The sequence below is a fragment of the Phytophthora infestans genome, genomic scaffold, assembly GCF_000142945.1.
Source record: "Phytophthora infestans T30-4 supercont1.43 genomic scaffold, whole genome shotgun sequence".
NCBI lineage: Eukaryota > Oomycota > Peronosporomycetes > Peronosporales > Peronosporaceae > Phytophthora > Phytophthora infestans.
This window is the reverse complement of record NW_003303716.1, coordinates 308,506-324,696: the sequence shown is the minus strand read 5'-3', so window position 1 is coordinate 324,696 and position 16,191 is coordinate 308,506. Positions and strand designations below refer to the sequence as shown.

Genomic DNA, 16,191 nt, shown 5'->3' with positions numbered 1-16,191 from the left:
TGCAATTTGGGTAAAATAAAGCTTAAAGAAAAAAAAATCTTCTTTTTTATAGAGATAATATCCATTTGACTCCAAAGCCTGGGTTGGATGTATCCTTCCGACTCGTTAAATTACGAAACGGTGAAGTTTCAGGTGACAGCATTTAATTGCTTGGTATGCTACCCACTCGTCAATGTATTAAAAAAAAATCAGAGCCACGATCTAAGACAATGACAATGCTAGCTATTTCCCTAGATAGCTTGGCTAGCCCAGATTCAAGCACGTAAAATCACTGCATGTTTCACTCTAGTTTACTGTCCATTCGTGTTAAGTGAGCAGCCACAGCATCGGCCTGTAATGAGGCGACAGCGAAGCTATTATCCCGCTTCAAAAGCCTCCGAGAGCCTTTTTCGTTCTTCAGCCACTTGGAGGCCAAAGCTTCACGCATCGTAAACCGTAAGCTCGCGTTCAAATTCAGAAGCCCCTCCGCAAACTCCAGAAGCTCATCTGACAGCTTACAGATCGCCGACTGCTCCAGATACATGACCTTCAAGTAGGAACGCAGTCCCACACGACAGAACATCTGAAACCCGTTGTCATCCAATCGCGCAGCATCAAACAACGGCTTCTTGGTAAGTAGCAAGATGAAAATAATCCCCACCGACCAGACATCGGCTTTCTGAAGATCTAGACGTTCTCCTGGCTTGAACGCTTCGACCTCTGGTGCGATATACGTTTTCAGAGGAGGTGGAGGTAGCTTCGATAGCGGCTGGAGTTGGTTATCTGACCCCACAAACACGGAATGTTCAAAGTCCCCAATTTTTAGAATATTGTCACTAGTCACAAAGATATTTTCAAGCCCAAGATTGCCATGTGCAATGCCCTGTTCGTGTAGAAACTGAAGTCCGGAACAGATCTGGAACATCGCGTCACATACTTCCGATTCGGAAGGGGAAAACGTAAGACGTAGACCTTCTTGTGGACTCTCAATGTAAGCATTCATAAGCGAGCCAAGTTCACAAAACTCAATAATCTCGTGGAGTCGATCTCCAGCGGGATAATAGCCAAGCAAGCGCACGATATTCCTGTGAACTGGCTGTTTGTATGTCTCGCAGAAGTTATAGAGGTAGCACATGATCTCCAGCTCATTCTGCGCCAACGTTCGGGTGTCACAATGCACTTGTAGTCGCGTGTTCTTGTCCACAAACAGGCCTTTACGTCGCTTCCGAAGCAGTTTGTGGTCACTCACGACGTCCACGCGTCTGGCAGGGTCCACTTTATCACAGAGATTCCACTCCACGTTCAGAGGACGAGCAGTAGTGAAGAGATGCGGAATGTCGTCAGGTCCAGGAGCCACTAAACTCGTCACACGCACTACGGACTTGTGTCGAGCTGCAGCCATCTGAGGCTCAAGTTTCTCTTGGAAGAGCTGCTTCTTCGAGTCCGAGCGCCATTTCAGCCACGAACGCACTGGCAGCATGTCAGAGAGTCCATCCAGATACTCCAGAACGCAGTCGACAAGAGAACTTAACCGGTTGCCCATAGTCAAGAGAAAAAGAAAAAGAAATATTTAAAACTTCAGAACGTCCGTTGTTTTTAAGGATCAAGAATAGCAAAAAGTACCGAACTTAACATCCATTAAGCATCACTACAAACGCCAAGTCTACTCGATAACAACCTGTTCACTGTCGCTACTGGTCTGGTCAAAGTCGATCTTCTTGGCCACATTCTTCAGCTCCGGGTCCTCGTCCACAACAGACACACAAGTCGCCACCTCTTGGACTTGCACCTCCGTCTCCGTGACGCCTTCCTGCTTTGTCTCCATCTCGTCAACTGTCTCCGTTACGACAGTCGACGCCGTCTCCACTACAGCCGCAACAACCTTCTCTACTACCGAGGCAGACGACACCGTCGACTTGTTCGAGGTACGAGACGCTACACCAGGCGACGACGACGCAGAGGTAGTCGACAATGCGCGTTGCGATGCACGCGTAGGTCGCGTACCCTGTTGGCCTCTCCTCCGCGCCTTCTGCGCTTCCTGTTCGCTCTCCTTGGCCAACTGCGCGAACTCGTGAGCCTCCAAGCCACGACGAACTTCCTCTGCACTCGACAGCATCGACTTCTGCTGTCGGTCGTTGAAAAACGTCCTCAGTTCACGTTGCCGCTGCTCCGACTTGGCCGCGTTCTCCTCTTCCAGACGTTTACGACGCTCGTACTGCTTGCGAGCGCGTTCCGCGTATCCCGACGAGTTCTCGTAGTCCAAGTACCGAGGCAGCGTCGAGTTGAGCTTCTTCCGAGACACAGCCGAGCGGATAAACGGCTCTGGCGGTCCGTCGATAGCTGCGCGAGCCGAGAGCGACGCTCGACGATCCACTACGTCCAATACGCTGCGTACACCAGCAGATCCCAGACTTTTACGCCGTTCCGCAGCGATAAACTCCTCCTTGGTGATCTTGTGGGTCGAGTGGGTCGTTCCGGACTGGATCCCGTCCCGGACTTTGCTCCGGACGTTCTCGTACCGTTTGTTCCGAACTGGAGGTGTCATTTCAACCGCATCACTAGTCTTCCTAGCCTTGAACGAGGCTGTAGATGTCATAAATGATGCACGCTTTGGCGCTACAGGAACAGTAGGCGAAGGCTTGGAAGCAAGGTTCTTCGGAACAGAATCCGAAGACTGATCCGGAACGTTCCTGGCTTGCCAGGAAGCAGTCGGTGCTGTGATGGACGCTCTCTTCATGAGCACAGGGACGGTAGGACGAGGCTTCATGACGCCAGTGTCGCTCTTCTTCGACTGCTGCTTGCCTTCTGCTGCTTTTCTCGCCATGTACGAGGCTGTGGGGGCTGAGATGGACGCTTTCTTCATTGGGATCGGGACTGTGGGAGACGCTACCGTTCCCTTGAGCTTGGAGGCAGAGCCGTGTTTCTTCAACTGCGCCGCCTTGTGATCCTCCGCTTCGGCCGCTTGTCTGGCCTTGTACGACGCAGTAGGAGCCGTGATGGACGCACGTTTCATCGGCACGGGGACTGTAGTTCGGGAGGACGAAGATTTGGCCGAGCCCACGGAGCCTACCGAGACCTTGCGAGTCAATTTTGGAGCCGAGTTTTGCTTCTTCAGCTGCTTCTTGGACGGGGTCGCATCGAATAACTCGTGAGCTGGACGTCTTTTAGTCGGTGACAGCAGCTCGAACTCGTCTTCTCCGTCCGTCATGGGGCGTTCGCCTACTACGACCGTATCTTCCGTCTCAATGGTCTCGTCTTTTTCCATCACAAACGACCGCTCCGTTGTGAGAAGAGCGCGCTTGGACTTGGGTCCTTGACTCGAGTGGACTTGAGGAGGGTCGACATCGTCCCGATCGACGTCGACAAGCGCTTTATCGGCACTTTTTAGCCGACTTTCCTCCACGAATTCTAGAGCGTCGGTAGGCTGTACGTTTAGAGCAGTCGACTCGGTGTTGACAGCAGCAATTTCGTCGCTAGAAGTGACTGCAGACTCGATACGCAGCGTCTCTTGGACGCTAAGATCCAACTCAACCAACTCGCTTATACTTTTCTCTTCAGCAATGTCATCTCGCCCTTGAACCATCTCCGCTTCCTCGACGCTGACCTGCTCGGCGACAGATTCAATCGTTGTCTCAACGGGGTCTTCAGAGGGATCAGCAGCTGTACACGTCTCTTGCTTTGTATCACCAACGTCCTCTTCCTTCTGCACAGTCTCTATAACACCAACCTCGTCCTTTACCTCCTCACTCACCGCAATGTCATCACTGGTAATCGGGACAGTAGCTTCCGTATCCTTGGCAAGCGATTGGTCCTCTGTCACAACAGCATCCTCGCTGGTAACAGCGACATCCAGCTCCGTACTGTTGACATCGTCCACTTGGTGCTCAGAAGACACAGCAGGCGTCTCCTCTACAACAACAGTCGTCTTGTCCATCTCTGTTGTCTCCACTTGACCATCCATCGCTGTCGCACTCTCGTCAGCGTCGACAACATTCGTCACTTGTGGCTCAGCAGCACTAGCCAGCGACGTCTCGATCTCGGTTTCGCTCTCCTTGCTATCGCTCTTCTCTGTAGTCAAAGCCACGACGTGTTTCGTCTTCCGCTCGGCAGCTTTCGCTTCCTCCTGCTGCTTCGTGATGGCCTCGAATTTCGCCTTCTCCGCGCCCACATGAACACTTCGCTGCTCTGGAAAGAACTCGCGGACTGTGCGGAACTTGAGACTGTCGAGCGATTGCTCGCGTTTGCCTTCAAAGCGACTAGCGATACTCTTGACAGGCGTCAGAGCCTCGTCACTGAACTTACTGGCGGAATCGGCCGACGAATAGCCGTCGTCGAAGCTCATTTTCTTGCTACTGGACGCTGCGTCGGGCGTCGTATAGCCGTCCGTCTCGGCAGCTAGCGTCACAGAATCGACAGCTGCAGACTTGCTAGTTAATTTATACTTGGACTTGGCTTCTTCCTCCGCTTTGGCCTTCAGCGCTTGTGCCTCGTACTTCTGCTTCTCGGCGCCCACGCGGATACTGCGCTCCGTCGGGAAGAACTCGCGTACCGTGCGAAACTTTAAGGTGTCGAGAGATTGCTCGCGTTTGCCTTCAAAGCGACTGGCGAGACTCTTGACTGGCGACATCTTCTCTGGCTTAGCGGGTGCTGTAGTGTCAGCAGGAAGCTCAGACGCTGGAGGCGTAATCTTTACGGACAACAAGTCGGCGTGTGCAGTCGACGCGACGTCGTCACGCAGTTCAAGGTCGAGCTCTAGTTGCAATGATGCAGGCTTCGTGGCCTCAGTTACGGTAGTACCGTCCTCCACATCGGTCGTCTTCGGCTCGGTACTCTCCACTGAGACTACTGCGTCGTGGCTTGGTATTTCAGCAGGTTTAATCGTTTCATCGACACTAACTTCCGTCGAACTGTCGACTACTGTGCTCTCCGTGTCCGCCACGGTAGTCTCCATGGCTTCGATCTGCTGCTTGGCAGCTTCAAGTTGCGTTTGTATCTCTGTATTCGACCTCGAGCTTGCCGGTGGAGTACGTCGAGCAGCGATTTCGGGGTCTTCCGCCTTCCTCTGCTTCTCCAGGGCGTCGTATTTGTCCTTCTCGGTACTCACATGGACACTCTGCTCGCCCTCAACGAAGAAATCTTTCTTCGTACGCATAGGCAGGTCGTCTAAGTTCTTGTCCTCAGGGATTTCGAGTTTCTTGACGGCCGTCTTCACGGGCGACGGTACTACGAGCTCCAATTGTGCGGCCGAGTCGGTGCGACTTGGGAGAGGCTTCTTGCGTCCCACTTTGAACCTTGAGAACAATGAGCCCACAGCTTTCGTCCCCGTCGCCTTGAGCGTATCTATTGACGATGTTCGCTCGAGATTGGGAGGAGACACGTCGTCTTCAGCTTCTTGGCTTTGGTTGGAGGGCTCTAGATGCTCCTCCACTGTGTTGCTCTCAATAGAACGTTTCTCGGTCACGGTGCTGTGTACGGTAGTGTCGTCGGCAACAGTACCGTCGGTGCTCGCCACTTTAGCTTCCGTAGTCATTGTAGCGTCCTCATCCACTTTACTCTCTTCGAGCACGACAGTTTTTTCCTCAGTCACGGTACTCTCCACGGTAGTTTTTTCGGTACTACCCTCCGCTGCAGTACTCGCTTCGGCCACGGTACTCTCCTTCGTTACGACACTCTCCACGGTAGTTTCCACGGTACTCTCCGCTACGGTACTCTCAACTGCAGTTTCATTGGCCACTGTACTCGCCACTGTAGTCTCTTCGCTCTCGTCCGTGACTTCAGTCTCGTCCTGGTTGGTCGCTTCCTCCCCTTCAGGGTCCGACTTGTCTCCCTTGAGGTCATCAATCTCCACCTTCTCCAAACTTTTTCGTCGGTTTTTCTTCTTCTTTTTCTTCTTCTTCTTGTTCTTACTTGCGTCGTCTGTGGGGCTCCCCACGGTAGCATCGAGCTGCGGCTCCGGCTCGGCCTCCGCCTTCACGTCCACGGCAAGAGATGCCTCCGACTCCGCGACCTGCTGCTGCTCCATCGCTCGTGCGTGTCTGACAATGCAACTCGACTTGTGTCGTCTCCTTCCGCCACCAGCACCTGGCTCGGCTGTCCGCTCTGAAGATATGTTTGAAACTGCGTCGCTGCGCCGTGATACCTGTCTAAACCGATAGAAAATCAAGTATCGGTTTGTACATGTTTATGTCAGAGCATAGTTTGTTATTTTGAGGTCTTTTATCAGAAACTAGGCAATTAAATATGCCTATATTGGATGAATATAATCTAGCTTAGGCTACGGTAGGCACAAACCTGATCGGTATAGGGAGTTTTGAAAGGGATCGGCTTCTCATGAGGAAGACGTCGGCATCTATCCCGGACTCCGGAGAGCATGCATGTACCCTCGTACGAGGTGCACATGAAATATTCTGCATGCGGACGGTGTGGATACTACACCTTTAGAAAATGTGTGTGTGGGGAGGCAAAATTTAGGATCTGTGCTTTGAAAGAAAATCGATCTCGTTGTGGGTCGACCATTTGCATACGTTTACCCAATTCTAGTGCGGTGACATTGGGGAAGAATTTTCGATTGCGACCGTAATATTTGTCACCTTGGCACCAAAAGTCAAATTGCCAGCCAAAAATAACCGGAGATTTCACTGGCTCGACCTCGGACTCCAACATTGTCACCAGTTGGCGGGTCGTGTCCTCCACCGCGAGATGCACCAGCTCCTCGCTCCAGTGACGCGGTGTATCACCTTCAATACACTCCACAAGATCGTCTGGTAAGGTACGGTCTTCCAACTTGTCCAGTGGCACTGGCTCAATGTCGTGTACGGTAGTTGCCGCTGCTAGTTGTTGAGCCAGCAACTCATTCTCGTGCTGCAACGTTTGAAGTCTTTCGTGTTGTTGCCTCATTTCCCACTCATGAGCTTGTCTCGTGTGGGTGATAAACTCTTCTAATTGGAAGACTTTGGTGCGGAGATCCTCCGTCTCTTTCCGTTGACGATCGCGACATCGACGTGAAGCTGCACGCACTTGTTCTCTACGACGTTGCGCTTTGTGTTGCTTGATGGCCTCGGCACTCATGCCCTCGGTCGAAAACGCGCTCGAGTTGGAGCGTTTCTTGGTCTTCCGCAGTACCATCTCGTTGAGTTCGTCGTCCGAGGGCCAACTCGCGTCAGTGCGAGGCGAGGCCGAGTCCAGATCGCTGGACGGAGGGGGCGTGAGCATCCGATTCTCGCTCTCTCCACCTCCGTGGATGGCCATGAGAGGGATACTGAAGCCCAAGCCTCCAGACGAAGCTTTGCTCATGTGTGCAATGACGGTTAGTTTGCGGAATGAAACGGAGGAGTTCATGGCACTTGAAAGTGCCCATTTGCGCATCAGAGACTGACACGGCTCTGTCTGGCCAGACATCACTGATCGCATCCACCTCTTGACACGCCCATCACCGAAATGGGCTCCACATTTTACGTGATGTAGCTGCAATTAGGCACCTGAATGTGGCAAAATGGAGGGTACATGTGTTGTAATAGCGAAAGAAATTACATGTACAACAGTTACATGTACTGTACATTTGTTGTGACCTGAGCGGTATTAATGCTTCTCTTCGTGATACCGGTACCATTGTTTGCGCAATTAAGAGCTGTGTATTTCTCACTAGGATGAGAGCAAGAAGATGTCACGCACAATACCATACGAGTTTTTTTTCAAATATCTTCCATTATTAAGGTTGCTCCTTTAAAAAGTGGATCGCATAACCTCAGCACAAGAGGTTATTTATACGTATCGGTCATTCTAGCGCCCCTTTCCAGAAGTATGTACGGCAGCGCGTTTCGCACCCACACTTATTTGTGGCGCAATAATGATCCTTAAATATGGATGAGGTCTTGCACGTTGTTGCGTTTTTGTTGCAACGTGCCCCATCACCAGCCAGTATCTGTCGACGAATGGCGAGCTCAGCTTGAGAATCCCGACGTAGCGCGTCAACGACATTTGATTGGGGCTTGCTAGACCTCGTTCGCCTAGTTATATCTGTGACGTCGCTCCTGCGTGAGCGTGCTCTTTTGCGTCGTGTGGATGATTGCCACCGAGACCTTCATGTGATCGAAGCCGCTGCAACTATCCGTGGTAGCCGCACAACGTGAGAATAAAACCTCGAACTTGAGAACGTTGAATGTAAAAAAACTACGAAATGCATGCCTGCTGGCTGATACATGGCTTCACTACGTTGCTAAATCGATGTCCTGATTAGTCGGAACTGATTGAAGTACGGCCACAGTACTTAACGAGGCGATATATTGGAACATGAGCCTCACGCTTTGCTTTGTGGCCCCTCACGGTGAGGGCCACAAAGCAAATGATGGCCAACACACCGTGTTTTGTTCGAAACACGAACGCATCCACAGTTCTTTATTGTCACCGGCCTCTGCCTTACCGAGCTGTGCAGCACCGGAAGAGCTTCACAATGGAGTCTCCCGATTCACAGTGTTAGAGCTCTTGGACTGTACAACTCACTTCAAGCAACACTCTGGCCATTCAACAGTGTTGAATCAACACTTCGCGTCCAAGTTTGCATGCAAAAACGCTCCCTGGGATAGCCGGTTCTGTGGGGTGGGATCTTGGTGAGATGGGGGAACCTGTCGACGAATGGGGAGGTGCCTTTATCGGAGAAAATATGGACGGAAAACAACAATAATGATGAAAACAGGCCTCTTGTACACATCGAAGAATGTTTTTTATCTTCGAATCCGTGAACTTCAACAACAAGATCTGTCCTGATGCTTAGCTTTTATGTATTCGGAACTGTCCGTCAACTTTGAGATTGATCCGCGGGTTCTGCCAGGTGCATGCGCGTTTTACAGTTAGTCGATTGGCTGTTTGTACTTGTAGTGCAAGTTCAACCACACTGAAGTAATATCCCTATTACCGCGCCCTTAGTCCATACATCGTATCAAAGTAATCCTGTGAAAACTGGGTCTTTAAAAGAGGTGGTGTGCAGTCGACTGCCTGATTCAGCACCTCCCAATTTGCTTTTGACGCGTTCATCAGCATTGCAGAATATTCCGACTGAAATGTAGCACTGAAACCGGTGGTGACTCCGTTCGTGATATTTCCCAGATCAAAGCAGTACGTAGACTCACCAGCTACTATCGTTGGATACACATCAAGTGTGGCTTCCACAAGCGGATCAATCCAGGAAGGGAAGTACGAGATGTTTGTGTTGGTGATATCTAAAACCGACAAACTTGTTGGCGTCACATTTCCTGGTAACTTGTTGACTTTTGTGCGTCCCAGAAATATGAACTGAATATTCCCTTTGAAAAGTTCAGATGGGACACTAGTGATCGGGTTTCCAGTTAACGCGAGATAATACGGTTGTAAGCGAACGAGACCTGATGGAACTGTAGCCAGTTGGCTGTTCTCTAGCTGAATGACCGAGCTAGCCGGCCACTTGGCGTCTAGATCATCAGGGAGAGTTTCCAAATTTGTTTCAGAAAAAACAATTTGGAACAGGTACGCTGGGAAATCAAACGATTGAAAGCCTTGAGGAAGAGTTCCATTCGTCATATTCACGCGGAGAAAGATCATTTGCTTCATCTCTGGATGGGTAGCGTTCGATAATGCGGCTTCATCGTTCCAATCCAAGATGGTCGAGTTATACACTAGAAGATCTTCAAGTCCGCTAAAGTCTTGGAAGCTGGTCGGTACCTCTAGAGATGGGCAATGCAGAATACGGAGCTTCATTGTTGTGCTGCGGTCGAACCCGTCCCACTCACTCGTTACTTCTCCTTTCAAACCAGAAATTCCCATGCAGTAACAATCGAAAGTCACGGTGTAACACGAGGGTAGAGCACCAGCCATCGGGTAAACTTTGGGGTTGCATTCAAACAACGGGGTTTGCATCGAAGCGTGTACGTGCAGCACTAATACAACGACACCCCACACTCCGAATGCGTAATGAATCCCCTGAAGTATTTTTCGACCGAAACGCGTTCGGAAGCCTGTAGATTTGTACGAAGATTGTCGGATTACCAGCCGAAACTTGTCTTTGTTCCTCGGACTTTCAGGGCCTATAAGTCCTCCATCTGGTCCGTTGGAATTATTTGTTACGCTTACGTTAGGTCCAACAGCATTCGTGCCTCGATTTCTGCGTCCTGGGGGACTGTGCAATAATTCTTTCATGTCGGCAGTAGTAGCAACTAAACTTAATGAGAAAAATGCACGGGTGAGTAGATCTGACCACGACATGACCAAAACCACTCGAGCTTCGTTCAGCATTTGAGAAACCCATGCGTCGTCGTCCAGTAGTCGCCAATCGAAGTCATTGAAGTCATATTCGTGGACATAACTCGTCATTATTATGAGCGATACTCCCATTGTAGTCATCAAGTTCAGTACACAGTCGCTCACAATTGCTGCGAACCGACGACGTGCTTCATCTCGCCAGAACCACCGAGAATAAGCGAACAGAGACGACCAACAATTGATCACAAGGAGAGTCACGTAAAACCGGTTTAACAGTATTCGTGGCAGGTATTTACTCATTCGGATAGCTTGAGCTGTTTGTAGGGACAGCTCAACGATCTCTCGACAGATGAGAACAATATGAAAATGCTCCCCTTTTACGCCCAGTATGCCGTGATGACTTCCAAGTCTGTGGTACGCAGCCGAAAGAAAACGTACGACTCGAGCTGGAGGAGCTGGCTGAGCACTAGCGGATATGCCGACATCCTTGAAGGTTTCGTGCTTAGTTTTAACGTTCGTCGACTTTCTGTTCCTCTTTCTTGGCCCGAACACCAACTTACGATACCACAATGAGCCAGCAATCATGAGCACCGCACACATACCGTGTATGGTAGCTAATGCCATGTAAACGTACGCGATTATGTGAAAATGTTGCCTATCCATTCCGATTTTGTTGAATTCGAGGAAAACGGAGAAGAGCGTTAAATCGAATCCCCAGTATAGCTTCGCGTACACGACATTGTATACACACGTCACGAGATGGATACCGAGAATGGCGAGCCACCAGCACGTGAATCCACAGAGCGAGAGTTGAAGATTGCGACTTCCTCGAGAGGTGGACCATGGAGCAGTCCGGCTCATTCCGTTCGCTGTGCTGCAAATTAAGATAACATTTTCATCCTGCTGCAGTTTCAAGTTTTTTTTAGTATTTATCTTAAGCTTCAGCAAGTATAAATACCAATAGAAAACTTTAATGAAGATTGTTAGCTGATACTGTATCTCTTAGTCCGGTGAAATCATATAAAACCTTATGAAATAGTTGGCCTCGTTGAGACGAGTAGAGCAACAACGGTTCATATTTCAAAAGTGCCGGAGTTGGGCAGATCCAGAGAGTATCTCACCTGGTACAGATGGCATGCTGCTTCACAATTTGCTGTAGCCAAAGTGGTGAAGTAGTGACAAACACGTGGTGGTGATTTTAAAAGGAAATGCAGTAGTCCCCAAACCAGAATAAAATATTTTCAGTGCGATCTTAGCTAAAACCCGAGCATCAAAGTCTTAGGAAATCTCCACCTGTGCCACTTCTAAAATGTCAGTACTCTCCCTCTCTACGGGATCGATTCTGGACTCGTACGTAAGACCCAGTATTGTTGTCGGACAAGGATCCGTGAGATTCGGATTCAAAACCTTTCCGATCCATATCTGAACCCGATACTGTACAATGTACAGTGTACATGCGACTCGGATATGATGACTCCAAGGCCAAAAAATTTACGGTACAATGATAGCAACTCTCTGATGTGGCAGTATACTCGCTTCCTACAGCTTTCCTCTCAGCGTTAAAGATATCTAATTGTCTTGGATCCCACTGTAAATATCTTCAAAATCGAGAGGGTACCATGTGCTTGGCCACGGGTCACAAGCCACTGCTACTTGAAGAAGAGGCCAGTTCTCCGCTGATGCGTTCGATAAAACACTAGACTGTCCATCCCTCCAAGGCGCTGAGAACGTCGTCTGCTTGCCGCTATAAATTCGCCGAAGATCTGTGCAGTACGGGGTATTGGTAGCAAGGATCGGGTGGATAACAGAAACCACAGGATCACTGTGTTCAACTAGAGGGTCGATCCAATCCCAGAAGAACGATATCGTCGTGTTATCCACTCGCAGTACAACCAAGCTGGATATGTCGGTAACATTAGCAGGAAGCTCAGAGATGAGGGTACTGCCAACGTGGAAGTAGCCAACCCCCTCCTTAAATATCGAGGATGGCAGAGCTGTGATTGGATTTCCTGCTAGCGAGAGATCCACTGGCGCAAGTCTCGCCAACGACTCTGGAACTTCAGTGAACTCGCATCTCTCTAAATAAATACTTGCGATTTTAGGCCATTTCAAATCGAAATCCTCGTGCAACGAGCGTAGATTTGTAGCACAGAGCTCGATATCTACCAGAGATTGTGGAAAATCGTCACTAAGCAGACCAGCCGGTAGCTCACCATTAGGCAGATTTACTCGTACCAGATAGAGTGCTATAATATTAGGGTGGTAGGATAGTGTCAGTGCAGCGCTATCGTTCCAGTTTAAGATGGTGGAATTGTAGACCTTGAGCACTTCCATTCGTGAAAAGTCAGTTAGTAACTCTGGCATTTCGAGCTTAGGACAGTGGCGTATCACCACGCGATTGGTAGTTTTTCGATCAAATTGGCTCCACTGACCGATAAACTCGCTCGCTTGGCCACAAACTTTCGATTCGTAGCAATCAAACACCAACAGAGAACACGACGGCTCCGTGATAAGCCACGGCTTCACTTGCATCTTACATTGTGGCAGTTTAGGAATGGATTCGGCATACAAGTGAAGCACAAGAATCGCAAGACCCCATACGAAGAATAGTATCTGCGTGATTCGAGATTCCGAAGCCACGACAAGATCTAACTTGCTCTGGGTACGAGAATCCGTGACGTCGGATCGAGAAGGATTCAACGGCATCACGACTGTCACCTGATGTTTGAGCTTGGTTGACTGTCGCTTTGGCATCTTCATACTCAGCAATTTCTTCATATTGTTCATGTTGCTGATCATACTTAGAGCGAACACCACGCGCAGGATTAAATCTCCCCACGAGCTTACTAGCAGAATCTGAAACTCACTCAATACGTGAACGATCCAGACGTCCTCGTACCATTTGTGGGGCGGGAAACCAGTAAGCTCGGAATCGAAATCTGGATAATAAATCGCCAATAGCACTGTTGTAATCCCCATTGATGTTACCAGATCAAGTGCACAGTCCGCCAGTACAGCTACAAGCCTCCGTTTCGTGACATCCAAATGGAACATAGAATATACGAGAGCTGTACTCCAGCAGTTGATTACCAGCATCGCAGCGTATCCTCTGTTTAACTCTGCACGTGGCAGTAACACACTCATACGATAGGCTTGCTGGGTCTGAAGCGCAGTCTCCACGATTTCTCGAAGCAGCAATACTATATCAAAATACGGTCCGTCTACGTCTAATACCCCCATTTGAGCGAGAGTGGCGTGGTAGATCCGGCTAATAAATCTGCTCTTCTTGTCGTTTTGATGCTTGTTTGGACTACCGAACACGTTAAAAACAGCGATCACAAGTTTTCGTTTCTTGACAGACCAGCCGAGCATCCATACTAAGTAGGTCAAGTGAACTGCAGCGAGACATCCGTGGACAATCGCGATCAAATAGTAGTGTTTCGTACCGAGGCCAAGGTGGTAGTAGTTTAGCCAGACGTCTAGAAACGTCCCCGACAGATTCCAGTAGCACCAGGCGATCGTTGAGAAATAAGCCAGGCAAAATCCGTGTAGAATGAGGAATCCAAACCAGCAAAGATGCAGGGCGAAATGAGAAAACGAGCCATCGCAGTGCCTTATAATCTCGAGAGTGGGTCGGTGACGCTCAGCCTTGCGAACCATTTTTGAAAGTACTGGCATTTACAGCACAGGGTATTTTTAGCGATTCAGGGCTGTTCAATAATATACAATAAATTGAGACTCTAGGTTTCAAGTTCAAATATAATTTTGGACCTTTTAGCTTTTACCGCTATTGAATGGATCATGAAATTGAAGGTTCCTATAAAATATAATCAAAATGCTCATTTTGCTTAGTTTGGCACATCATCGTCTTTTCCGCCCCGCAAACCCGAATCTGAATTCGCGAGGCTATTGCGTGAAATGGTAAAACCTCGAGGAAGCAGCAGTTGCGCGCTTTGGTCGTCTTAATGTGGGTCTACAAGTATTAATATTAAACGTTTAATTTGTTAGATACACGGCAAACAAAAACAAAAACAAATCAGCTAAAGAACGAATCGCAAGTTAAGGGTACCCAATCAAAAGAGCCACAATTGGACTAGATAAAGCCGAGAACGACGTCGATGAAGTCGTTTTCTTCCATGTCGACCCCAAAATCCAATTTGTTTGGTATTCTTTAGGGGCAAATCCGGCAAGGTATATACATCAGCCCTGGTGACCAGGTTATTTTTTTTGCCCCTTCCTGGAGGCTACTACTGCCAAATTATGCGCGCCTAATACACAAGCTGCCTATTTACTATCCAGTAGAGCACAGGGTGACTATCTTGACATGCGTCCGTGTAGACTTGTATCGTACACGGGTCCTTTTAGGTCCCCATTGACTATCATCTCGATCCACCACTGATCCGGGTAGAGATCGTTCCACTGAGGATCTCACTCCAAACGTCCGTTCAGTTGGGCCAATTTTTCATGTCTGAGCCCCATATCTGTATTGTGTGAGTCGTCCGGGTAGTCCTCGCTGATATGATTTATCCTATTCAAACCCGCTGTTTCCTTCACCCCAGCCATGTCATTCGTCCTTCCTGGTGATTCGTCGCGAGACTTCGGTTCGCTGTACTGCTCGCCGTCTTCGCTCTGCATATCCAATACTTCCTGTTGCAGTCACATGTCTTCTTCGGAAGGTTGTCTGTGTACGCCAGGTCCATCTTGCCAGCAACCTTGAGCGGTCCAATGAATTGATATCTCAGTTTAGCCTTGAAGACTGTAGATACTTCACGTGTAGATAGGTTTAATATAACCAGCCTTAGCTTCTTCCATATTGCATCTGTCCGAACATCTGCTTGCTTCTTCTGTACGCCCATGCTATCTGCCGTAGAGTCGCGTACCTGACGCATCCAGCTAAGTTTTAGCGAGACGAAGTCATCGACGTGCTCGCGAGCTGTACCAGGGCTGAGAGCAAGCTGCTCGGTTATTTTTTTCCACTAAGCCCTAAACCACTGGGTGGCTGCGTCAGAGTGACGCGAAGCTCACATAGAGCGACGTAAAGCCTGGCGAGGCATTAAACGCATTATTTAATGCAAGATTGACGAGTGCAAGCATCGAGCTGCAGCGTTTCGGCGCCTCAGCGCATACGCTTCGGAGGATGTCCTTAATAACGCGGCTCCCACGATCAGTCTGACCATCAGTCTACGAATAATCGGTTGTGAACATGTCCAATGTGGACCAAGCACCTTGAACTAGGAATCCAAACCCTCGCAGTGAAACGTGTGCGCTCCGAGACAATGACTGTAATGGGCCCCTCCATTACATAAGTAGGAAGATTTCTTTACATAAGTAGGTGCATCAGCTCACGACTAGCGTGTGCTGAAATGCTGTCATGCCATTGGCTGATATATGGGGAGCCAGACCCATTATTTGCCAATTGGACTAACGTGCCTTGAGTGGCCAGGGCTGTTGCCTTGGTCCTAAAATAAAGTCAGAGTTGATTTTTTTCTTAAAACCTAAGACTCAGTCGTCCTATTGCGAGCTTCCTCAACACTATAGTGTAAGCAAGTAACAGAGTAAATACCTGGTTCGTTACAATGACTATTTATTAGAAAAAGAGATTAAATAAAACTAGCAACGCTGTACCCTCATGTCTGGTACGGCCGCTAAGTGAGCCATCTTGTTTAATCGGTTGAAAAATAAAAACGATGTCTGTGTTGCCCGTTTTGTCCCTCAGAAGCGGAAACACAACGTCTTTAGTGATGAATTGCAAACATCCTAGGCAGCCTCACCCGTTTCATGTATTCGTACTACGAATACTAGTGATATTAATGGTTTTTGCATACAACATAAAGGTAAAAAACAAATATAACACTATACCATTAAGGGTACTTCTAATATATACAGTACTGAGATCGTGTGTCGCATTACAGCAGGGTTTCCAGCTGCAGATTTTCGAGTATGGCCACATTCATGTCTAACCCCCAATTCCCGGCTCAAAAG

The 16,191-nt window shown here is 48.9% G+C and overlaps 4 protein-coding genes across 4 annotated transcripts; all 4 read right to left on the bottom strand.

Moving 5' to 3' along the window:
• Nucleotides 1-280: 280 nt before the first annotated feature.
• Nucleotides 281-1,522, bottom strand: PITG_16184 (protein kinase; the record flags this gene model as incomplete). The annotated part of the gene is made up of 1 exon (XM_002897553.1): nt 281-1,522. One exon carries the CDS (start codon nt 1,520-1,522, stop codon nt 281-283), a length of 1,242 nt encoding a protein of 413 aa, XP_002897599.1.
• Nucleotides 1,523-1,642: 120 nt separating this feature from the next.
• Nucleotides 1,643-7,377, bottom strand: PITG_16183 (adhesin-like protein; the record flags this gene model as incomplete). The annotated part of the gene is made up of 2 exons (XM_002897552.1): nt 1,643-6,078; nt 6,504-7,377. The coding sequence occupies 2 exons, from the start codon at nt 7,375-7,377 to the stop codon at nt 1,643-1,645; spliced, it is 5,310 nt and encodes a 1,769-aa protein (XP_002897598.1).
• Nucleotides 7,378-7,985: 608 nt separating this feature from the next.
• On the bottom strand, nt 7,986-9,708 carry PITG_16182 (uncharacterized protein; the record flags this gene model as incomplete). The annotated part of the gene is made up of 3 exons (XM_002897551.1): nt 7,986-8,123; nt 8,399-8,421; nt 9,105-9,708. The coding sequence occupies 3 exons, from the start codon at nt 9,706-9,708 to the stop codon at nt 7,986-7,988; spliced, it is 765 nt and encodes a 254-aa protein (XP_002897597.1).
• A 2,070-nt stretch (nt 9,709-11,778) lies between these two features.
• On the bottom strand, nt 11,779-13,869 carry PITG_16181 (uncharacterized protein; the record flags this gene model as incomplete). The annotated part of the gene is made up of 1 exon (XM_002897550.1): nt 11,779-13,869. One exon carries the CDS (start codon nt 13,867-13,869, stop codon nt 11,779-11,781), a length of 2,091 nt encoding a protein of 696 aa, XP_002897596.1.
• Between the last annotated feature and the right edge of the window lie 2,322 nt (nt 13,870-16,191).